The 25,299-nt window shown below is 45.0% G+C and overlaps 2 protein-coding genes across 3 annotated transcripts in view; one reads left to right on the top strand and one right to left on the bottom strand.

Annotated features, from left to right (window-relative positions):
* Window positions 1-954: 954 nt before the first annotated feature.
* On the top strand, window positions 955-5,215 carry LOC126531085 (acetylcholinesterase-1-like). The gene is made up of 2 exons (XM_050178476.2): window positions 955-2,626; window positions 4,667-5,215. Exons 1-2 carry the CDS (start codon window positions 963-965, stop codon window positions 4,815-4,817), a joined length of 1,815 nt encoding a protein of 604 aa, XP_050034433.1. The 5' UTR covers window positions 955-962; the 3' UTR covers window positions 4,818-5,215.
* A 1,595-nt stretch (window positions 5,216-6,810) lies between these two features.
* The window catches only part of LOC126532056 (protein turtle homolog B-like), a 345,557-nt gene continuing 327,068 nt past the window's right edge, over window positions 6,811-25,299 (bottom strand). The window contains exons 8-14 of one of the 2 annotated variants that reach the window (XM_050179750.3): window positions 24,863-25,174; window positions 23,041-23,166; window positions 22,434-22,461; window positions 17,448-17,530; window positions 13,699-13,832; window positions 11,851-12,224; window positions 6,811-9,813 (exon numbers count right to left, since the gene is read on the bottom strand). In XM_050179750.3, coding sequence (XP_050035707.1) covers window positions 11,892-12,224; window positions 13,699-13,832; window positions 17,448-17,530; window positions 22,434-22,461; window positions 23,041-23,166; window positions 24,863-25,174 — 1,016 coding nt within the window. In that variant the 3' untranslated portion in view covers window positions 6,811-9,813; window positions 11,851-11,891. The remainder of the gene's footprint in view (window positions 9,814-11,850; window positions 12,225-13,698; window positions 13,833-17,447; window positions 17,531-22,433; window positions 22,462-23,040; window positions 23,167-24,862; window positions 25,175-25,299) is intronic. The other variant, XM_055070964.2, reaches the window with a different exon arrangement.

Genomic DNA, 25,299 nt, shown 5'->3' with positions numbered 1-25,299 from the left:
TCCCCGCACACGCACGCACTTCTCTAGACTAAACTAATAAACTGCTTAAAATATTTGAGGCTTGTGTTTAAACTAATTGAAGATCCTTTAGCTCTTTTTGCAGTTGCTTTCAAATGACTTGCAATACACTGAAATTGACCACGGGCTCTGGCATATGTTCCACGCTGCTCTATACGCTCTATAATCGCCGCTGGGCGAAAATCAGATTAGAGCAGCCCATTAATGAAAGCTAAATATATCTGCTGTATCGCATGAAACAAGCAAGCAAATTTTGTTGTGCTGGGTATATCGCGCTTTCCAAGATTCTGAGTCTTTGTAGCCAATAAACGTTCACCTAATTTTCACCCTCGAGGTTGAGTCATAAGGCTCCCTCTAGGTTACTAAGGTTGTTGCCTTGTAACGGACAAAACAAGAAGGTGGGACGGACCAATACATAGCATTCGGTGGCAGAATGCACCGTGGCAGTATTTTAGTCCCTGAATTATTACCGATTAGAGTAAGTGATAACGGCAGGACAAAAGTTTGTTTAGCGGTCCAGCAAGCACAGCTATGTCAACTTATTCCGGCGCTGAGAGTGAAGTCATTTCGGGGAAAAGTAGTGCGTGGAAGAGTCATTACTTTCAGTGCACCAAAATCAGCGCTTCAGAACCTTTTCAGTACGTTAATGCACCGAAAAAGAAACAACCAAGAATAAAACATTCCTTTCATAGCAAAGCTACCCGCGCTAAAGAAGCGTTGTGGCTCTAAACGCACGCTTGCTGTTTGGCGGAATGGTCGCAGGCGAGCGAATGTTATTTTCGCTCCATCCTTCTTCTCCCGATTGAATTGCAGATTGCCGGAGACAGCGCCTTGGCGAGCGTACTCCGTACGTGGGCGTTCCAGTCGAGCGACGTCCAACCACGTTTCAAAGAGTGGTGAACCGCAGAAACGATAAGGCACTTGCGCTCGTTTTGCTGCCCCGAATGCGCACACCGGTGAGTCGTCGGTGGCGGCGGAGAGTTCGCGGCCTCGAGCGCAGCCGCCCCTCTTTCGGTTTCAAACGTGAGCAAAGCAAAACGCACGTGGCCGTGCTCAGCAGGACGTCACTCGTCCGTTTCTGCAATATGCGGGGCTCCACCACGTTTCTGTACTGCGCCTTCACAACTGCGAATTTGCTGGTTTCATCGGGGGACGCGAACTCCGGGGACTTCGTGGCAACGAAGACCGCAGCCCTGCACGGCGTGACGCAGACACACCTGGGCAAGACGGTGAAGGCGTACCTCGGCGTTCCGTACGCAGAGCCCCCCGTGGGTCACCTGCGCTTTTCCAGGCCCGTGCGAGCCAAGCAGAAGGACAGGATGGTTCTCGCCACTGAGTTCAAGCCACCGTGCATGCAGCTCAATGGTGCTCTGCAGGACTTACCCTGGTTTCAAGTCGACGATGGCATCAGCTCCGAAGATTGCCTCTACCTGAATGTTTGGGTGACCGAGTGCAAAGAGCGGGATAACAACGCCACGTGTCCTCTGAAGCCCGTTCTTGTCTGGCTTCATGGAGGCGGATTCCGGGGCGGTTCTTCCACTATGGACGTCTACAACGGTGGCACGCTGGCCGCGTCGGGCGACATCGTAGTCGTGACGCTCAACTACAGGCTCGGCGCGTTCGGCTTCTTAAGTCTCAACGTGTCGGACATTCCGGGAAACATGGGGCTTTACGATCAGCATTTAGCTCTCCGCTGGCTACGAAGCAACGTTCAATACTTCGGCGGCGACCCGAAGGCAATAACCTTAGCCGGTCAGGACGCAGGAGCTACGTCGGTCGGTTTGCATCTCACCTCACCCCTCAGTCGACGGCTCATTCGGCGCGCTATTCTCATTGGCGGCGCTCCAAACTGGCTTGTAGATCCACTGAGTACGAGCTCCAGCTACGTGCGGGCGCTCATGTTGACAAGCGCCCTGGCTTGTAGCGATTCAAACTCGGTGAGGACGGCTCCCGTAGTCGCTCGCTGCCTCCGTGATGCCAAAGCGAAGACCATAGCCAGAGCCGAAAGCGAGATATTCAAGCAAGCGTACTACACATTCTGGCCCAGGGACCGAGACGAGTTGGTCCCCATGGACCCGGTCACGGCCGTCGCTCGTGGGCACGTTCTTCCTGTGGACGTCCTGGTCGGCGTCACCGCCGAGTCCGGATACTCTCAGGGAATGGCTTTCCAGAGGACGCTGTTTGACGCCAAGTCTTCGTCATCCGAAGTGTCTAAGGAATCGGCTACGCGCGTGTTGAACGATGTCCTATTCCTTTTTCCAAGGTCGGCTAGAGACGAAGTGGCCCAATTCTACTTTGGGAACAGCACCGACGACCGCGCTGGTTCTGTCAGAGCTGCGTTGGCTCAGGCTCTGGGCGACGTCTTCATCAACTGTCCAGCAGTGTTCTTTGCGGAATCCTACGGAGACAGGCCAATGAAGTCTTTCTTTTACAAGTTCAGCTACCGGCCGACGTTCAGCCGCTGGCCAGCATGGTTTGGGACCACTCATTTTGATGATGTCCCCTTTTTGTTTGGAGTTCCTTTGAGGCATCCCACCAAGTTTTCTTCAAAGGACGTGGCTGTCAGCAGGATGATGGTGGAAACACTGACATCTTTCATTAAGACTGGGTAAGTTAGTTGCACATTTTGCCGTTCTAACATTACAACAACTAGACCAAACATGTTGGTGTGTTTGTGAGGTTTAAGTTAGAGAGAAACATGTTTTCACGCTTCGAGTTGAAAACGATCAGCACTGCCAACGTTAAATTGGTATTACAACGAAGTTATGACAAAACGTAGAACAATAAAGATTGCGAAAATGCTTTTCGAATCGAAAATTTCGTGGTGGCGCACGTTATTACATGGTAACCACGAATTCGTCGACTAATTAACAGAAGCTTACTGAACAAATTTTATTTACCGCCTTTAGAGGACACCTTGATAGTAATAATTCGAGGCAGAACTCAAAGCGCACCCATTTTCTAAATATCTTGTGCCTAACACTAATCTTGGGAAATATGTATTCAGACTATGTGGTAGAATGTATTACTGTTTTAGTTAGCAATTCGCACTGCATTCTTTTGCAAACCTGATAAGTATTAACTGAAATGGTTATGCGCTTTGCAACGACAAGACTAATTGGAGATCACTGAGAGAGGCTTTCAACCTTACATATAATATAAAACAAGTTAAAGCTAGTAATTATGATGATAATAACGATGATGATGATGAGCTGAACTTGTTACCCTTAAAATAGGCGAAGTCTGTTGCAATAGCAAAGGACGAGGGGCTAATGTAGATAAGTATCGGCGCATCGTGATAATAATGCTAAACCACCGCAGTCATGCAACACGTGCGTATCTGAGATGTCATTGTCATCCAGCTTATAGCGCGATTTACGATAAGAGAGAAACGGTTACCAATGTAGCTGCATTTTTAAAAATTTTTTAAGCTACATTTATTGTCTGGTGGCTGTTATCTTTGAGTTTCTTCCTCTTCACTATCATCAACCGGCAACATTAACCACCAGAGTTTTTTTTTATCTCTTTATACTTTTTAAAACGTGCATATCCTTTCTGATAAGCATTTCATCTCGAAATCTAAACCAAATAACTTATTCGGGAGGAACTAAAGGAACTAATTTGACCTCAGCTAATGCTGTACATCGCATTTTTGCTATTTTCTTTACTATACAATGCACTATTTTGTGCTGCTTAACTTGTAGTTGTAGATAAACAACGCGAAAAACCTGCTTTCTGTCCTGCCTTTTTACTTGTATTATTTATTTGTAAGCACAATCTAAAGCATTAGACGAGCGACATGATTATGTTAGATTGCTTGAGCGAGCAAGAGTTCCGGAGCATACTGTTACACGCCTTCAACTAGACGAATAAGCACATACTCGAGCATAGGTTAAATTGGCATGAGCTGTCCGATTAAACGTCTTTCTACAACAAAGCGACTTAGAAAGAGACTACTCGCTACAAAAAATTAATTATCTAACTTGAAATCTTGAATGCAACTGAATATTATACTCTCTGCAGCACGCGTAGTTTAAGCTGCTTCTCCTTGATATAATATAGACTGTCACATTAATTATTATACAAAGGCATACTTTAATATAACGTACAATTCGTTACCCAGAATACAAACTGAATGTCTCAAGCTTAAGCGCACGTGCTATTTGATGAATTATCATTTGAAATCTTGAAAAGCCTTCACAGACAACGTCGCCTAGCATCACGATGTGCCATGAACACCTTCATGTTTCGGCGTCACGCCCGAGTATTTTCTCATGTTTTCGCATTCTTGGAGCACATATGATCTTGTGAGCCCAATACGTAGCTGAAAAATTTTATGTTCTTCATCTACAATTACGCACGGCGCCACAAGCAGTCGGTAGCGCCATAATACGTCAACATAAGTATACGCGCTGCTTTGTTTTATATCCATGGGACAAAATGTGCTGCGAGATATCCAGTGGCTCGTTCCTGCCTGAAGAAAGAGAGACTAGAAAACCTTGTTGCTCATTTTAGGCGAAGTGAAACACGACATACTTGAAATCTTGAAAAGCATAAGTATAGTATGCGGTGGGATTACCTACTGAAGCAATTGGTTTATAGCTCCTTTTAAGAATTCACTAAGTTAGACTTTGTTTCCCACTCGCAGCATACCCAAGCCTACCGACGAGATCGACTGGCCACAGTACACGTCAACGACTCCCGATTATTTGGAAGTGGACTCTGGCGACGTGTCAAGAAAGCAGGACCCATTCATTCGGTGCGACTTTTGGAGGAGGTATTACCCCAGAAGTGTTTAAGCTGTGCCAAGGCGAACCTACGGCGAATTTCAAAGAGACCGCTCGCATGTCGGGTATTGTAACATTTCTCGGGGTGTGTACGCGGCAGAGCAACAAGGCGGTGCACGTGCTGTAAAATTCTGCCACTACTGTCTTCTGCTGCGTGTACTTAAACCTCGTGTTCGTCCTCCGTCCCCAGTGCAGTCGGCATCAGAATGTTCAGGCGGTGAATACAGTCACATCAACGAAGAAGAAATGAGCTCCTCAAAGGATTCTAAGAAATTTGCAATGAATTCAAGGCTGCGAATCGTCGACGGCGGCAGACAAGCCGAGCGGAGTCCTGCGCCAAGACAACGCCGTACAGCATGGAATCTTTGGGAATTTCAGACGACGGTACAAATATATCTTAATGAAGCTGCCCCTCTCCCACTTTTACTTCACTAGCATGCTTGACATCTTGTGCATTTTTTGTTGTTTGTTCGGGACATAAGATGTTTTTGAAAATTTTACTTCGACAACATTGTCTTAAGGCGGAAGAGATCACTAAAACACGAACCCAGTGACTTTCTCTATTGAATTCTGCTTGACAGGCTCTTCGCCATTGTAGCGAATGCCTGTAGAGCTTTAAAGCTCTTAAGGTGACTGGAACACTTTGATGTCAGCCAGAGCGAGTGTCAGAAAAAAAAAAATTAATTTCACGTGTATGCGGTGAATCGGCGATAAGCGAAGCGTTCCTTGATGCTTACAGAATTTTTCAGAGCGCATCTCATAGGCGCCCGTTCTTGCGTTGAGCGTTGGCATGCCTCGGCGTGCCTCGGCGTTGTATGCCGATGCGTAACCCCGAGCGAACGAATGCAGTGAAAGGTTAAAGTGAACGCGGAGCGCTGCGGTAGATGAAAGAAGAACTCACGAGGAGGAAAGTGGAGGAGGAGCGGTGGGGAGACTGCCTGCGCATGCGCAGAGTTTCCGGAGGCACGTCATATTCCCATTTGCCCATATACCCACGTGCCCCGAGTTCTCCACTGAAAACATACCTAGTGCCGCATGCCCCTTTGCACACACCCAGGGCCTTAACTGGCCATTCGTGCTGTGGCAAAGAGCTATTGGCTTGTGGTGTCGCGTCCACTACTTGCCTCAACTGCTTCCGTTGCCTCCTTGTTTACAATGCATATGCGTGGCAGTGATGCGGCTCAGCAAACCTTTGCTTCAGCGGATATCGTAGACGCTGACTGCGTGGACGACACGAAGCTTTGGCCACAGCTTCACTGCAGATGCGAGCGCTTACGGATCTTATTACTACTTGTCCAAAAGATGCGAGCTGCGTATACGGCGCTTAATTTGTACTAGATGCGGGGCTAGAAATGTATTCCAAGCTGCTGAAACTTTCCGCTTCTAAATTTATTCAAGATCAGTGTCTTTTGCTCTTCGTCATACATTTGCAACTGCCTATGAAGCAACGGCTCGTTATGTTTTTGACTCAGTAATGCTCCTCAGTGGTGTCATTATCGAATTGCTTACGTTCTTTTGCGGGACGCCCACTCTACCATCTGAGCTACCCGGGAGGCTAGCAGGTCACAGCACGAAGGCGAATTAACCGACAACTGATTTGCCCTATTCAGTGTCTTTGGACTTCGAGTTCGCAATTCGCATTTGCGCTGCGATTTGCTACCCTCCTGGTTAGCTCAGGTGGTAGAGCGACCGCCCCTCAAATGCGTTAGTGCAGGGTTTGAATCTAAGACCAGGACGAATTTTTCCTCAATTGTGAAGCTTTCTTTCTGAAAAAAAAAACGTATAAGATTTTATTTGTAACATTGTGCTACATTCGAGTTGATGACAATTTTTCCTTTCGCGAGTGGCAAAGTTGGACCAGCAAGGAGAACCTGAATGGTACTTTTCTGCGCCATTCACTCTTGCAAGATGATACATAATTAATCTATTCTTGTTATACTTACCCAAAAATAATTGATTATATGTTATTATATTACAGCAATTGTGATGTGATGAACAGAAACTCTGAACACATAAAAAAACTATAGTTTATTTGCAGGAGATTCATAACCTCTCATTTTAATGCACACAGCCTATATGTAACACTTAGAGAAACAGTGTAAAAAAAAGCAGACCTACTGTTTCATTTATATCTTACACTATGCACAATAATTTGTGAAGATTACTCGATGTAAGCAACTTCACCCACGGTACCTCCAGGTACCCGCCATTGACGTTGAATGTTTTCAGGAGGAATTATACATTTCTCTCTGCTGTCATCTCGCTGTAAATAGGCACTTGTGAGTTGTATCACATGACAAAAACACAGTCGAAGCACATAGCAAATAATTTAGAAGAAAACCTTGGTAAATAAGCGTGCAGTTCACATACTCACAGGAATGCTCCTTAAATAGTGTGAGCAACGGCTTTTTCACGTCATCCGACAGCCTCAGCGTATTCATACACTGACAGGGTGAAAATGTTATGCACCATTTAACGCTACAGAAGGAAGGTAGAAATGAATGCATGACTGGAAATGGCTAGTTATGTAGGCACAACCCTAGCTCTTTCCAGTAATGCCATGGTCAGCAGGGTATGAAGTTATTTACAAGGTATTTTGTTTGCTGGTACAGTTTCATTCTGATTGCATACTTGCCTGAAACAAGAACTATTCGAAGTGCCAATTTATGGTCAGACCATTAATAAAAATTATATTTTATGCAGGGGCTTTATGAATATGGTACCATGCTAATCTTAAGGCTGAACAGCTAAGCTGTAACAGAAAGTAAACGAACCCTGAGAAGATGATCTAGAGTCTAAAACAACAGAACAAGAATATCACTGTACATGCATTTCAGAGGGCAGTTTTAAATAAATATTCCAGTTGCAACTGCACAGATCAAAAGAAACATCATAAAGCACATGCAGTAAACACTAACAGTCACAAGAGCTGAATCAAAGCAATCAATTAAGATTGCTTTGGAGGGGCAACAAATAATCAAAGTAAAAGAAACAATACAGTGCTTGTCTCAGCAAAATTTCACAAGCATGATATGTTGCAACATCATTTGTTAACATACTTTGCATTAGGATTTGCACAGCTGTCTGGAGGACTACTTTCGAAACTTCGGCACAATAACATTGTTCAGTTGTGCAATTCTATGCTAAATTACTGAACCTTATTTATGCAGCAAACAAATGACCAATCACTGTAATAAAAGTTAATATTCTGAGCTTCTTTCTAGGTGTCAAGTGCATCGTCATGTGCCATTTATACTGCTTCTGAACTGACAGATCTGCCTTTATTTCTTCATGTCCTTTACTCAGATATCAGAAAAGTAGGTTCCTACCCTCAGACTTAAAATGTACAATATCTCGGTTATATTTACGCAGTAACGAATGATGGACCACATGAAATCAGTGAGCAAGTAATGTTACGGGCCTTTGGCATGTGTTTACTATGTATAATATGTATGTAGAGAGCACAAACTGCTTCTAACCTGGTCATGTATTTTCTGTTTCATCATGTTTCATTCAGTAATACATTTTCATTCAAATACTGCACATACTCCGTATAGACAAAATGGTGGAAAATGTATCAAATACTTATTTTGCATTATGCTTAACTATATTCCCTCTTATTAAAGAATATCCTCAGAATTGCTTTGTCCACATAAGTTAGTTGCTTTTAACAAATCGTAAGCTTATTTGGCCTGTTTTCTAGTATAAGTGCTGCAAAATAGTAATAAAATATGACTAGAGTTGCTTGAAAACTGCTAGCATTCAAAGGTGAACAAAAGCTGAAATGAAAGACAGTGCACCTTATTGCATTGTTTGTTACATGTTTCTTTTTTGCTGAAACAAAAATAAGATAGATATTGTGTTACAGTCTATGAATGAATCATTCTAACTGTACCAAGCACATGACAAAACTTTTAGTCGTGGAATGGCAAAATACTGCAGAACAATTTATGTCTTGACCTGAGCAAGTTGAAGTATGTGTGCAGTTGTTAATTACAACTCGCTGCCTTGGGGGAAAAATAGCGAAGAAAGTCGGAATGCAAGGTATCAGAATTATTTCAATGAACGAGAGACATTATCAAGGACAGATGAAATATTTTGATCAGTGTATGATGACCAAGCGATGTGATTGTATAAATATACACATAGAATCTTCGTTATTACACATTATTTTTCGGATAAAACATTTTCAAGTATATACAATGAAAGTTGACTAGTTGTGTCATGCGCGTACACACAACGACTTGCAGCGCAGTCGTGAGAAACGGTCACACGTTCGCACTGTAAAGAAGGCACAAGTACTTGAGCACATCCAAGGTGCTAGAAACTGCATTTGCATTGTCCTTTTCGCAATGCAAACCTAGAACACACAAAATGGATCAGTGACTAGTTGTGTCATGCAGCGATTAAGTGCATTAGATTATATTCGAGAAGTATCAGAGCCATAGTAGCCACCGTACTTATTTTGCGCTCCTTGAATCCTTTCTTTATGTGACCCTGTAGAACAAAATTTAATTTATTTGTTTTCTGTTTCATGCACACCTTTTTCTGTACTTTCGACACAGCACATTTTCTACGTACTTACTGCAGTGCTTCTAGGAGAGAGCATTGGCTCCGAGTTCCTTCTCGCATTTTATAACAGGCAGCTTTGAGCAGCTTGGATGTGGACAGAAAGCACTTGGCCACAGTCACCCAATGTGAAGCATTCAAGCAAAATCACGCGTCTCCGCACAGTGTACGTGTCGATCTTTTCGAGTCCACTGAGTGAAAACATGGCATCCCGCACTTCCTTGAGAGCACCATTCTCTCGCACGTCTCTTGTTCAGATCGGTCATATGATGTCCCAGACCTTTAGGTTGGGGTAGAGTTTACCCGCAGCAAACGTTGCGAGGACTCCTTCGTCGCTCATCGCGGAGTCATATGTGTCGCACTTGTGATGACACTGACCTAGTTGAGCATCGCATCAGATCCCGATGAAGAAGCGCCGCACGTTCCAGTAGTGGGTCTTCTGGAAGATGGATAAATTCGTAGAGCATTGTGAGCCCTTATACACCGAAGTGCAATATACTCACTGCGTCTTTAAAGTGAGAGTGTCTTAATACAGCGAAGGTACGGTGATCAATATCATCGTCATCCACATTCTCATCATCATGACCATCAACAATAGTATAGTCGTCGTCAAGCAGAACAACGATGATGGCGATCACAACTTCCTGTTTCATTTATTTAGGAGATACACGAAATACTGGAATTAAGCTTTTCCACATTATCACGTTGCCCTACACAAGATGGCCGACCTTCAGCTCCCGGGACTACTAATCCGAGGTTGGCTCGCTGACGGGAAGGATGTAGTAAGAAAGAGATGATGGCACAGATAGTGGCACAGGCTCGTGCGTTTCTACTTCTAAGGTGGCGTCCGCTATCTAGTGCGGGTCAAGCAAGATGTGTGGGCAAGCGCGCTTACATGATTGTGCAAACCCCTCCTTTTTAGTAACTAAGCCTCCTCGAAACACAACGGCCATTTCGAGTGGCCGTGTCTGTCTAATGTGGTCTAGCAGTTAAGGCATATATTTGTGGATAAACACCTAGATCACAGGGTTTAGCGTTCCAAAACTGCACACTGGGTTATGAGGGACACCATGTTGGAGGGCTCGGGATGAATTTTGACCATTTGGGGTCATCTATCTTGCACCCGAAACATGGGATATGAGCATTTTTGTATTCTGCCTGTATCAGAATGCGGCCGCCGTGGCTGGAAACCGAACCCGCGACCTTGTGCTCAGCAGCGCTATGCTAGAGTCACCGACCCATCGCCTGGCGTATGGCCTTCATTTTCCCTTATAGCACTAGCAGCACGGCCCATTGCTGCTGTGCAAAGACTAACAAGTGATGAGTCGAGCACAACTATGCTCACTGATATTATAACCCTATTTAGGGTTAGGAAGCGCTACAGTCAAGAAGTTCTCGGCATTGAGTCGTGTTGTGTCATTATATCAGCAAGCTTTTCTTTAGCGGGGTGAGATGGGCTACAAATCTGAGAGAGCGCACTACTATATGAAGGGGTACTTCGGCGCTTATGTGACAAACATGCTTATATCGTTTGAGGCATGCTCATTTTGTAATGAGGATAAGTGGAGTATATGAAATGATATTCAGAAATAAAATTGACTGTTTGCGAAGACTGATCAGGTACTGAGCTGCTCTTCAGCGCAATACGACAAGAACATGACTGCTATATGAAAAATAAGATATGCATTGTGCTTTACTGTATTTAGAATTTTGATCATTTGGGATTTATGGTGCCTCTCTTCGAGTCAGGACATCATTTTTTACGTCACTGTCGCTTAGTTGCCGACATTCGTGATCGACCACTTTCCTCTTATGATAGAAGGGCGATCGTTAATTAGTAGACCAAAGAGAAACTAGGTAACAAACGCACGGTATGGTTGTAGATGATCGACGGAGCCCTACGGATATTTGCATATGAGAAACTGTGCTCGCCAATGCATGCAGTCTAGCGCAGTTGAAATAACCATAAAAGAAGGAGGTGCTTATAGGTCAAGAAACTGCAGCTTCGGCAGGTGTTTCAGAGCTTCTTTGTAAAATGAGCATCTCGAAGCTCGTTCTGTGTCGGCTACAGCGCTTTGCTTCCACACGGCCCACCTCATGTGGTTCACAAGCAGCATTAGCAGTTGGTACAAATTTCCGGCAGGCAACACCATCTCTTGTTCTCGCACTAATTATTGCTTCCACGGAATGTTACTAGGTTGGCGCTTGACTGCTGACCACGGTATAAAAGAAGCTAACGGTGACGAGAGCGTTGCACGACTGGCAATGCAGCTTGTGGTGGTATATGCCGAGGGAGTGCTATGGTGGTTGGGTGTTGCTTTTTATATTATCCATATCTTAACTCTGTGCCATTAGCAGCGTTTTTGGTGTTGTCCACATTAATATCCGGCTGCCCGTTTGCCTTATCTCCGGGACCCATGGAACTACCCGTGGAACGGAACAGTTGTAAGTGGCATAAAGGCGTCTGTACACGTACGTGTAGAGTGTCGAGTCCCTGGGCTGTGCAGCCATGTGTTGCTAGACGGTGCTCTCCCTGCGGTTGGCCATGAGCGGCGTCTCGCAGCTGCTGCCGCCCTCGTCTTCGAGCTCCTCGCCCGTGAGGCCGAGGTTTCCCGGCACGGGTCGCAGTGTCCGGTGGAAGTCGATGCGCGCGTACTCCGTCGGTGGCTCCGGGAGCTGGGGCATGGCGCCGCCATTGTGCGTCCCCGAGGAAACAGCAGCGGCGGCGGCGGCGGCGGCGGCGGCACGGCGTAGCGTACCTCCCTGCTGCACGGGCAGTACGGCCACGGCCTTGGGGAACGACAGCTCGGCGTACGTAACCTCGCCCCCACCGCTGCCACAGACGTCCTGCTGTTGGCGGAACCAAAGGACGAGCGAGTTGAAAGGCGCCTACACACCGTCTTGGGTGTCTCTTGCTGACCTCTAAGTTAACGTTATCTTGCAAACTTGAGCCGATAAGACCATTATTTCAAACTTGGAATGGGTGCCGCACCATATACATAGTTGTCTATACATATGGAATTAGTTCTAATGAGAAGGAGTTTCAACATTTATTCTAATTTGCAGGAATTAAAGTGGCTGAAGTTGCACTTGACCGAGCTATCAAATACATAAAATTAGGTTGAGGGGTCCCTCGCGGACATACTACAGATACTTTGCGGGCCACCTGCGGTAAGTTGATCGCGTTTTTTTTTTACATATTTGAGACTTACGTGAACTAATATGCTGGTTTACTACCCAATGTGCCCAGTCAAGAAGAATGCCCTGGATGTCTAACCACCGTGAACTATAGACTGTTGGTCTACATCGAATTGTGGCCAGTAAAGAAGAGTGACCTGGGTGTCGGCCCTGTCTGAACTAGCCTGCTGCTCTACTTCGCAATGTGCTCAGTACAGAAGAATGCACTGGTTGTACGAGCTCCATGAATTAGCCTCTTGGTCCATTTTCCGTTGTTATGTTTATATTCGATCCCCATGCCGTTCTTAAACACGTCACTCAAACCTCAGCACACCGGCGTTATGTCGCTTCGTCCTCACCGTGGCCAGAAGTTGAACCCGTGATATCGTGCACAGTAGCAAGACACTATTGCTGCTGAGGCGGTGAGAAGAGATAGTATTTAGTTCCTCCCAACTTGTCCCTTAAATAACATGCTGCTATCCAACAAGCGAGACATGCAACCTGAAAATTTACCTTGTATCAATAATTCCTTTGGAAGAAATTTTTCTTCGGTGAATTCACGCTTTATTGCAAGTAGAATGTTAAGTGGAACACTAAACTCCGCAAGTTGGTACTGATTCATGTTTGAATGGTAGCGCGAAAACTTACCGAGGACGAAAGCTGCACACAAAACGACCGGACAAAGCGTCCGTTATTTCGTGTTGTGTAGGTTTTCGTGCTCCCTCTAAACATAAAGTAGCCTGCTCACTGACATTATAGTGGCAGTCTTTAATTCTCTTACTTTACGTATCGCACGTCACAAAGCCAATTCACTGCTTGATAATAACGACATATTAATGCTTTCTGGAACGAAAGTCACGAAATTCGGCGAAACAAGCTACATCATGTGATCGTGTATGAAAAATTCCAATTTCAACGTGGTTCGTGGTTAATGTAATGTTTTCTGACAACGTTAGGTGAGAGAAAAATAACAAAACCGATACCGCGCATTTAAAATCAAGGTTTCAATAGCTGCTGTGGCAGGATAAATTGGTCCTGTTTATAATCAGCAGGAAGCAGGCAGATTTGCTGCCATTTTAATGTCCACACGTGAATAAACTGTGCGACGGTGCCTCGAGGTTTGTCATTGAGTTTTAGACATGCTTACCTTCTTCGGCGAAGCTGTCCTATGGTTTCCTAAGCTTTCTAGACTTTCCTTCAGTGGCAGTTGTGCTGAGTAGGAATCCATTCCCGCTGCCAGGGCAACCATTTTTTCGTGCGCTGCATCGTAACCGGAGAAAACTGGAATGCAGACAGAGAAAATTTAGTATAAACATAAGAACTCTTGCTTATTTGTGGTACGTTTAATCTTTACTCGTTCACGGTACATTTTCTGCGTTTTAGATGTTTTGAAGTAAGGTGGGCACGTGGTAAAGATTCTTCCAAATTATAAAAATCCGCGGCTTCAGAAAACCGGGCCAATATGAAGGCGCATTTAATTTCCCGATTAGTATACAGCTTGTCGAACTACACATGGGACGTCACTGCTCGAAGAGCGTGAACGTTTCTCTTATAGAGAAAATATTTATTACAAACCCTCTAGCGTTAGGAGTGATATTCAACATCTATACACAACGACGAAACGAAGAGCATTTGTTGCTTTAATGCACAACGCAAGGATATCAGAGTTGTTATCAAAGGACTCCAATATTAGGATAGGTCTCTAACGTTTCATCATGATAGTACTTTGCCGACGATAGTTATATTATTGTTGGCAGGCGAAATTACCAACCATATTGCAATAACAGTCTATCGTTGCAATGCGCATTTTCACGAGAGCTTTATTTGGGATTGAATTCAGTGAGTTGTCGCAGCTGTCAAAATCTTACATATTGCTTTCGATATACACATACTCAAAATTAAACATTGTTTTAACAGACAAATAAAATTAGTTTATGTTCTTATTATTTTCATATCACCAAATATAAATAAATTTATTGCTGGCCCATTTAAGACGGCTTTGTCCTTGCTCTAAGTGAACAGTTATACCTGTAACATGTGTCTGCTAGGTATTCTGATGGAGACATATGATCTTGTCAACTTTCTTGCGCTTTAGTCGCCTCCTCTAGCAAGATGTCAGTCCAGCAGCTGAGAACATGCATTCTGCTGCCGTTGCTGGAGAGCTTCAGAGAGTGACATTGTGGAGCTTTGGCTTGACCTCTATACCATCAATCATACAGCGAAGCTGTTATGCAGACCCCGTGCCGTCGTTGTCGGAGGCCGCTAAAGCTGTCATCACCAGCAATGGCTAGAGCGTCGTCGTCTTCTTCCACAGCTGGCTTGTTGGCGCCCTCGGCGCTACCACGCGAACGCTCTCGTTCCACTGCTCCCGCGTTCGTCGTCGTCGTCTTCCACAGCTAGCTTGTTGGCGCCCTCGGCGCTATCGCGCGAACGCGAACGCACTCGTTCTACTACTCCCGCGTTCGTCGTCGTCTTTTACACTGGCTCCGTTGCCGCTTGTCAATCCAGCGTTGAATTTCACTTCTCTTCTGTCGTCGTAATGGGGATGACGCATTTACGGGGGTATCGGGCCATTGGTATGGGTCATTCATTGTCTTACATGACGAACAGATTTAATGTTGAAGCACAAGACAGTGATTGTGAAATGTAAATGCCGTCATCTGCCGTCAACAAGGCACTGCAAGCGGAGGATGCACATCGAGCAGTGCAGACACAAGATACGACAACTCAAGATCAAGCGGTAGAAGAGACAGCACAACACCAAGCAGATACAACATTGCACACAAAATGAATACGAAAAATCCAATCAGATGGTTTTTATTTGACGCCATACCTTGCTCTCATTATCGGCGCGCAAAAAAGGGACGGAGCAACTTGCACGCGAAAAAAAGAAGCACGGCAAAACACAGACAGAAACCACCCGCGCAAAAAAAGAAAGGAAATTACACAGGGAGAATTGAAAAAAAAAAAAAAGCACTTCTAAAGCATGCTCACCCCGCGAAGCACGCAAAAACGAAATGAGGTGAAAGAATGGCGAAACAAAAGATTTACAAAATAGACTGCTTGCGAAGTTTGACTTGCATGGTGTAACACTTGGTGTAACTAACACAGCTTCACTGTTCGACCATCTTCACGGACTAGAATGGTACTAAAATGGGACTGGAATCACGGACTGGTGAGTTTTTTTTTACTAGAAGTTCTTCTTAGCGACTATCAATAATATTTATAATACTATCGATAGTTTTGATTCACTGTTTTACACACATTCATCTATTTATAAAAATATTGGTCGCGTGTTTGGCTTCGAGAATGAGTGCGTTCTGAAGAAAAGCAGCGAAAGCGTCGGCTGATCATGATGTTTTTGACATCGCCTTTGAAATTGGGCGGGGACGAATAGTCACCTAGCCTGCTTTATTTATTCAGGTATGTCATACATGCTTTTCACTCTAGCATTTTTGTATAAATCTCTTTAATCTTTTTTTCTTCTTCCAAACTTCTCAATCTACCTTGTACCGCCACCTATGCTGTAACAGATCCGGTCGTATCAATGTCTTCCCTGCTTTTTCCCCCCAACAATATTGACATCTCTTGCTTATCCCTACTGATGCTTCCATCCACTTTAAAACCAAGCGCTTCTGGCAGGTATACTTTATGTACGGGTCTCGCTGGGTCTCACTCACCTTCGCATTTCATTAGGTTGTGCTGAGTCGTCTCTAGATTTTTGCTGCAGCATACACATGCCTCATCTTGTTGCGAATATTTGCTTCGGTACGCTTTTGTCCTTAGGCAAACAGCTCCAGCCTCAAATGGCAAAGCACTACCTTTTATGTTATTGTACAGATTTTCCCTTCCAATTTATTTCGCCCCATTATTGTGAATCACCATGGTCTTTTTTATTTACATTTTTAGCATCCAATTCGCTGTCTCTGTTTCTCACTTTCATTCCGATGACTCCTGGTTGCCCATTTACACGTTCAATTATCCTGTACTTAAATGTCAACTTTCTTAACTTGTTCCTCCATTGAGTCCACGGTTTTCAGGTGTTGGGCCGGCTGAACTGAACTGATCGTGGGGCTGTACCCTTTGTAACGGGTAAGTACTACTCCAACATACTGGCGTTTTTTTGAACGTGGCGCCGCCTGTCGGTGAGAGCACCAACTACCGCGTTGCAAAGAGATAGGCGCCACATTCGAAGCCAAATAGCGGCAGCTCACCAAAACTGGCAAAACGTGAGTACTGTGAAGTCCGATCACGAGGCACTAATATCGTTAATGACCATTCGCTAGGCGAAACACAATTTTTTGTCATTAACTAACCTACTCATGGACAACAACCAGAAGTTGTACCATTACAATATTTCAAAGAAGTCACAGGCCTGCGAGGCACACGCAGCATAGTCACAGCGTAGGCTGGAGGAGCGGCTCCATAGGTGCTCCATTTTCGGCACCACGTACTAGAGGGTCTTCGCGGGGAAGTCTTTTCGCGTCGCTTTCACGAGAACGATGTCAACTGTCCGACCGGCGTCGACGGCCATCTGCGGCTTGTTCTGCTCTCTGCACAGTGGTCTAGTGAGCCCGACGTTGCCCGTTTGCTTACGCGCGCGTTGCTCTGCGATTCGCTTCTTCAGCAGTGGTTCGTACCTCGCGAGGAGGCACCATAACGTGCACCGCAGAGTAAACACAGATATATTTCGAACACATTTGTGCAAGGTTGGCAAGCATGTGCTCAGAACCATCAAACAGCAACAAATTCAGTGACTTTTCCTTAACGACAATCCCGTAGCAGTATGATTACATGGATGCGATTGCCGTTACCTTTAATTACTACGGCTGCTCTGCCTGCACTCAACGATTTCATTGAGACGTAAGTGATTAGTGGCGAAACACGGTGCCTTACCCGTAGTCGCAGGAATTATGTCAGGACCCTTCTCTTCCAAGTCGACGGACTCATCTGGGTCTTTCTTCAGCAAGGTCATGGATCTGCAATGAAAATTACACGGTAGTATATATTTCTTTGTAGTCACACGGGCATAATGTTGGGGAGGAATGAAGCATTGATCCATGTAAAAAAGACACAACATTATGACAACTTTAATCCTTGGTTTTAAATAATGGAATGATTGTCAGCACTCAGTGAAAAAATAAGAAGAAGGAGGTCTGAGAAACCTGCCCTGCAAGCAAACCTCCATGATAAAGAAATTAAATCGGCTAATAGAACACAATAATATCTTACTGTAGGCGAGTAATAATTAGGACCGCCGTCTCAGACTGCCATCTTCCAAACGCTTACTCCTTGTCACGAGGCTGACAGTGCAGTAATGCAAACCGCTCATGAATGTGGATGATGGAGGGCCTCTTGATGTCATATATTTCCACGCTATTTCGAAGCAAAACAAGCTACTCATAATCGACTCGTACACGTAAAAAAAAAAAAAAAAATAACCGATTACAATTACAATTACTTCAATCAAAAATGCAACAGATTACAGTCACCAATTTCTGCCCCACGAGAATAACTGGACAACTACTAAAAAGTAATAGATTACATCTACGTTACTTTGCTGCCAGTTTTATTAATATTGCATGAATACAGTAAACATATAAAACGAGCTGGCTTGGCTCATTCAGTGCGTCGTTGCAGCCATTCACACATTGTTTAAACAATTGTATTTCAAAATCTCAATGACTCATCTTCCCTCTATTTCTTCTAATGATATCAGCAGCGACACCGAAAACTCGTTCGATGTGGGCGCTGGAATGAATGGCGGTATTTAGCAGACGAGCACTTCGTGCACGAGATCGTCGTAGCACAATGCCGCACTGCTCGTGTCTGGATCCTTTATGAATCGTAACGCTTCATTGTTGTTGGAGCTCGGAGAAGACGCTCCTGGTATGCAAAAGCTAAAAGAAAAAAAAAATATTCTCCATGGGTGATATGCTGGCCACAACTTCCGACGTGGCCATCGGTGTAGATTCACAGCAACGCCAGTTAAATTCGTCGGCCAACCTCTGATGGAGCTCCTGCCACTGCCCTTCACTCGTTAGCTATTTAGACTTAAGTCGAACAATAATAAGTGACGCCAACAAAAGTTCATGTTTCTCGAAATGTGCCTAAATCTGCAATGTAATGAAAAATTTAATTGCATATCTTTCAGTCCTGAAAATGATATTTCTGGTACACTCGCAAAATAAGTGTATGTGAGTCACGTGTCATGCTGACAGACAGGAACATGTGTACGCTTAACGACCCCGAACTTGCCTATATAAAGGAAATTAGAGACAGCGCATAGGGAAGAATTGAGTAGCAACTCTTATGGATGGTGCTTCAAAGCGCCTCCAAGGGAGGTGCACAGACTCGGGTTTGCATATCAAAACATGCGCATCCACGAGGCTGCCGCGTCGGATTACTGCAGGAGTCCTACTGTCTCTCCTGCTAAATTAATGTGCTAGAAGTTGCGTCTCCTATCACAGCTTGTCACGCCAATAAATCAACTGACCACATGTAATTGGTTTCATAAAAACGTAATTGAATTACAGACCATCACCGAATTAAAAAGGGAATCGCTAAAGTAAAAAATAAATACCAGGAAACGTAACTGATAACAAGTAATTGGATACATGTAATTCCTTACGCACAAGTCTGCTCAGTATATCGCCTTAGGCAGTCCTCTACGCTGATAAACATGTACTCAGAGAGAAGCGAGAAAAACGCTAAAGCTCGAAAACAAATAATTTTTTATTAGATTGCCGACAGTAATATGAATGTGTGTTTAGTTTCTGTGTTAGTCGACGTAATTTCTCCATACTGCGTGTGCTACTAATAAGCGCGCCGAAGGGCAGTTCTAAAACTGACCACAATCGCCTTTCCCCCTCTATCTGACCGCGTTAGCGAAGCTATAACAGCCGTACCCTGCGACGTCATTGCAAGGAAGACTCACGGCTCTGATTGTCTCGCATGTCTCGGAGGGGTTCGGATGCCAGTAATTACGTCATTACTGCGGAATGACTTGGAAAGGTGTTCAGCGCTAATGACGCGGTCGCATCAGTTTCTCTGAGGTTCCTTAGCACTTTATTTGCTGCTTGTTACCGGTGGCTAGTGGTACATCGAAGCCTTACACAGCACTCACGAGGACGATGCTTTGGTTTATCTTTCACTTTCTCTCCCTTTCCGGCAATTTTTGTTGTTTTTGCCACAGCCGGAGCCACGATTACATTCAAAAGCAAAGTTGCAAAGTCGACCACATAGAGGTGACCAAAAAGACAGACGCTTGATTACCCCCTTTTTTGTTTTGTTTCAAGCGCCCGGTGGCGGTTGTCCTCTTAATTTTTTTTCGATAATCAGCAAGCTTACCAAGGCTGAGGACCAGAGAGATCTGCAAACCTGAGCGTGGGCAAGACGCTCCAGGTCAATTTAAATCTGCCTTACAATATATATACCGACCAGTTCGTTAAATTCAGCACATCTGCGTTCTTCGTGGCGATATATGTAGTGCGAATACAACTTCTGGAACACGCATTAGGGCATTCTATAAAGCTGCAACATGGACATCTTGTGGGCGATCAATGAAGAAAAACAGGTGACTGTTAGGACTGTCTTAGCAAGGAAGAATGGAGACATGTATGTACCCGTTTCCATTTATTAAATTATGGGGTTTTACGTGCCAAAACCACTTTCTGATTATGAGGCACGCCGTAGTGGAGGACTCCGGAAATTTCGACCACCTGGGGTTCTTTAACGTGCACCTAAATCTAAGTACACGGGTGTTTTAGTATTTCGCCCCCATCGAAATGCGGCCGCCGTGGCCGGGATTCCATCCCGCTACTTCGTGCTCAGCAGCCCAACACCATAGCCACTGAGCAACCACGGCGCACCCGTTTTCATTTCTTTTCATTATTGCAAAAGTATTGGAAGTGATAATTTTTCGACCGTTCTTAGCTTGTTGTAACCGAAATACCTGTACTCGATTGAGCACAGTGTCTCTAAGCAATAGAGGCATGCATGTTACGTTATACAGAAAAGCCCACCCTCCCTTCCTCAGCAAAAAAGAAAGAAAAAACATAAAACAAGAACTAGAAGTTCTTTTCATAAAACTGTCACTAAAAGGGCTTGCGTTGGCAAGTTTAGGTTGCTTTTGTACGTGGTGCAGCTGACGTACTCGTCCTTGCTCATCAATCGGCGCTTCCGCTGAACGTTGACTAGCTTGTGCTGGTAAAGCGCACATACTGTCCGCCTTGGCGAAGCCTCCGAGTTTGCCACGAAGTGGCATTGGGGTGCAAAAAAAAAAAAAAAAAAAGAAATGATGGGTTTTTACCGGCCAAAAGCACGATTTGATTATGAGGCACGCTGTTGTGGGGGACTCCGGAAATTTCGGCCACCTGGGGTTCCTTAACGTGCAGTTAAATATGAGCGCAAGGGTGTTTTCGAATTTCCACCCCCATCGAAATGCGGCCGCCGTGGCCGGGATTCGATCCCGTGACCTTATGCTTAGCTATTGTGGTGCAACCTTACAGCATGTGGTCGGCAAATGATGGTTTTTACCTATGTGACTTCGGCGCACACTTCTGGGTGATTTTCTCGCTTCTTTTTTCGTCATTAGGCAATGACAGTTACATGTCTTGAGCCAAGATGATGCGTTCTACTGCGAACAACGTGTATAGGCTGCTATGGCAAGTTAAGTTTTGCGTGATTACACACCTTGGAGGCACAAATGACAAGCCAGAGGCTTCAGTCTTCAGGCTCGATGGAGCAGTGCAAACAATATGTATAATTGACTTCTACAAGAAAAAGAAAATGGTACGCTGATTTTTCGCAGAACTAATCGAAATGTCGGACATTTGGAAGTTGTCAAGACAGCGGTGGGATCGAAAGCCCTCATCCCAGTAGAGAAGTGTATTAAGCTAGCGTCATTGCCCTCTTAGCAGGTTCTACGGGACCCATGCGTCATTCCGTGGCATGTTTATGATGCGTAGTCAAGATTCACCACGACAATTGATTGCATTCAAAATTGTTAAGTTGGAATTTTGGCATAGCTGGATGTCTAAAATATGCGCGCGACGCTCGTCCCTAAAATGATTGTCAAATATCAAGCACTTATTGTTTAACGCACGACATCCAATTTTGTGTCGTCCAGAGAGAACATGCAATTAACAAAAATTTCACGAACAGCAAACACATCTACCAGTTCAACGAAATGATGACCGCGTATTTCTGGGTAAGATACATTTCAGGAAAGCTAGCTTGAATATGAATAGTGTTTATTGGAAGCACGCGTTTACGTAATTCACTAACTGTGTGTGCAGGAGCTGCGTAGAACAAGAAAACGAACAATAATAAATTCAGAGCCTGCAAACTATATGCCACCACCTAGTTACGTCGGAAAAGCAAATCTAAGCTCTCCCCAATAATGTCATGCGCTTCAAGGTAGTTTTAATCACAATCCAAAAAATAAATGCAAGGAAGCTGCATTTCTTTTTTTTTTTTTGACACCACGCACAGGCTTTGCGGCGGCAGCGCTAGATGGCGCCAAGTGTTCTTAGGGAAGCGCGAAAGAGGAATTACGCAGCTGCACACGCCTCATACATAGTTTATTTCGACAGTAGCAATGCGTTGTTTCGCTACATTGATTCAATGCTAAACGCAGAGAAGCTTACAATCGGTTTCTAGGTGAACAGTAGATTAAGTCGTTTTCGGTGAGGAATTTCCTGCGGTTGAGTTTAAACGAGTGGATCTGACAGCGGGTAGCTTGTAGCCAAGGTACTGCTCGTCTGCAGTTATAAGACCTTGTTATATGCCTACAAGATAATGTTATCAGTGTCGTTATAAACAGAAAGCGCATAAAATTTGCGCCTTTGGTGTTATTGTTGCTACTAAAAAGTTACTCACTTGTCCTCCATCTGATCCTTTTCCGCACCTGAAAGAATAGGGTCAATGAGAGAAGTACGTTTAATGAGCATGCCGATATTTTTTCTAAGAACTTCGGTAAGCAGCCGTACAGTGTCTAACTACCAGATTTTTAGGCCTTCCTTGAATCTGATTTTTCTATTGGTAACTAGAATGCTCTAATTTTGCGCAAACAGATCAAATTCGTACGCATTTTTCTCTGAGAGAAATGACGTGAAATAAAGAAGAAATTCAGGTGAAAACAATGCAATATTGCAAATTTCAGTGCATGCCCTATCGCAGCCAGCGGGTACCTTGTCAACGACTGGCGTTTCATGCGAACACATGCCTTACTTATTTGAATTTAAGCTTATACTTTCTGCATACCTTTATGATATCAAGTTAGAGCAGAGTACTTAAAAAAGAAATATATTTACATTGAGCACTTCCATTTTTCTTGAAATCCAGTCGACAAAATAGAATAGGGCTTTAAGAATCCCATGGTGGTTAACCTCGCGATAACATGGTATTTGAAGAAAGCGATACCCTTTGCTATCGCTGCAAATAAAATTAAACGTATCATTATTAGAAAAATTAGGTAACTGCGTACCTTTGCTTCTTCCATGTTTCTTACACCGTATGAAGATGATGACAACGACGGCGGCAATGACCAAGGCGATGACGATGCCAATGAGAACTCCTAAAAATGGCCGAATAACGATCATGCCTTGAACACCTGCTGTTACAAAGACACCAAGAGGAGAAAACAAGAAATAGAGTTAGTGGTGCTGAAGGCGCTGTTGCGACGTTGTTTGAAGCCTCCAAAGTTTTATTTAATTTAATTTAGCATCACACTGGAGGCCCTGAAGCACTACACAATGAAAGGGGGGGGGGGGGGGTAACAAAACATACACAAAAGGGGTTGCGAAAGAAAAAAAAAAATGTAAAACACGGAATGATTTCGCACATTGGTGATCAGGAACGCATTTGTGACATGAGCAAAAATGTCGGCGCTAAACTGAGGTAATAAATTACTCCCCGATACACGGGACCAAGGGCTTACTTTTTGTTAAGAAGTTTTCAGTGCCCTGACAGCGATACAAAGCAAAGTAGGAACTGACTTTTACAAAGCACACCGGGGTTATCTACAACAGCAACGAATGCAAAAATTAAAATCATCAAGACAATGCTGAATCTAATCTTGAGGTGTCATCAGCAGATATCGCATGAAACTAAAAAAAAAAAAAAAAAAAAAAGAGTTACAGTGACGTTTCACTTCGTGCACGCGGGTGACGCGCAAGCGTGTGGGTGCTGCAGCTCACACGACGCTATCGGCCATCGCTGCGCCTTGACGCCTACACTGTCCGCGTCACAGGTCGTATCCGAGACAGGGCTCGTGCAGCCGCGCCACACGCAGCAGCCGCCAGATTAAAACACTCCGTTGTAAACATTTGCCAACTATATAAATTACCTAACATGGTGTCAGCGTGCACACGGAAAGAGCAGGTGTGACTCGATGACCGCGGACACTCGCTGTCAGAACGCTGGCATGAGGAATCGCGGCAGCAGCAACGAGCGTAGTAGTGACGTTCGTGCTTTCTGTAGCTTCAACGCAAACTTAGCGGTGAAATCACTGCGCACGCAAAGCTACGAGCCGTCGGCCCCCCTACATTGTGCCCCCAAACCAGATCGCTCCCAAGATAAAGCGCGCGCGCGACCGAAGTACAACGCCCCCTCTTCGTCCCTTCCCCCGGTGCCATGGTGCAATGCGCGCGACGGAATACGGCGCGCTTCCTCCCCTTACGTACGCGAGACTGAGCCGTCATCGTCGGCTCATCGTTGTACGCTTTCACTCGCACGCACAGCGTACGGCGCGCGAGGACGACGTTACCGCGAGACAAACCCATCACGTATGCATCGCGAGGAAAACCACTAGCAACTGCCAGAGGAAGCTAACCCAGCGCACATCCGCCTGCCTTCCTACTCCGCGACGCTAGGCCTCGTCTCTCCATCTCCACTTCCTAAAATTCAAAATTACCTACACATTCCTCTAGGCGGCGGTACTTTGCCGCGCGCTGGGCGCGCTCCTTCGTACTATCCCCGGCGCGCAATTTTCTCCCCCTCCAGCCGCCTTCCTCATTTGCTTGCTTAACTGGCTCAAACAAACGTCAATTTGAAGAGCTGGTCAGTTACGCTTGCGCAAAATAAAAACTATTAATTTCACAATGAGGTATCTACAATACGTCTAAAATCTTACAGCAGGAAAAAATTTACCAGCGTTCACTCTCATTTTTTTTTATATGTGGGGAAAACTTCAGTTACACGTATGCTGACAAACCAACGAACCAACGGGGCTGCCACTATAGCATTTTCCTGGGTCACATTTCAATCGAGAGACTCCGCGATTCCCCAAACACAGGAAGTTTGCATACCTGTGAACTTTTCCGCGGGTCTGAGCGTGTGGGCCATGAGGGCGTAGGGGTTGCTGCGACCCTTGCCGTTGGCGGCGTACACGAGCACCCGGAAGGTGGCGCCACCTGGCAGGCCTCGCGCCACGAACGCTGCTCCCGCACCAAGCGTGTTCGTGAGGTTGGCACGCAGATTGCCCGAGTCGGCATCGTACAGCTCGGCGATGAAGACAGGTGGCGCCATGCCGCCGTCCCAGGGGCCCTCTATGCACTCGAGGGACATGCCGTCCTCGGTGGCGTTCACTTGCGAGCAGTTGATTACCGAGTCAGGAGGCCCTGCGCATACAAAGAAGCCAAACGCGTTCAGTGATCCTGACGGTAGAGACAGCACAGCAAGACAAAAGAAAAAAAATATGACAGCCATGATTGTTGAAAGGCAGGGGCGATAGAGAACGTAAAAA

Source organism: Dermacentor andersoni, chromosome 5 (genome assembly GCF_023375885.2).
Source record: "Dermacentor andersoni chromosome 5, qqDerAnde1_hic_scaffold, whole genome shotgun sequence".
In the NCBI taxonomy this organism is placed as follows: domain Eukaryota; kingdom Metazoa; phylum Arthropoda; class Arachnida; order Ixodida; family Ixodidae; genus Dermacentor; species Dermacentor andersoni.
The sequence above is the reverse complement of the archived record's forward strand: the minus strand, read 5'-3'. Positions and strand labels throughout refer to the sequence as shown.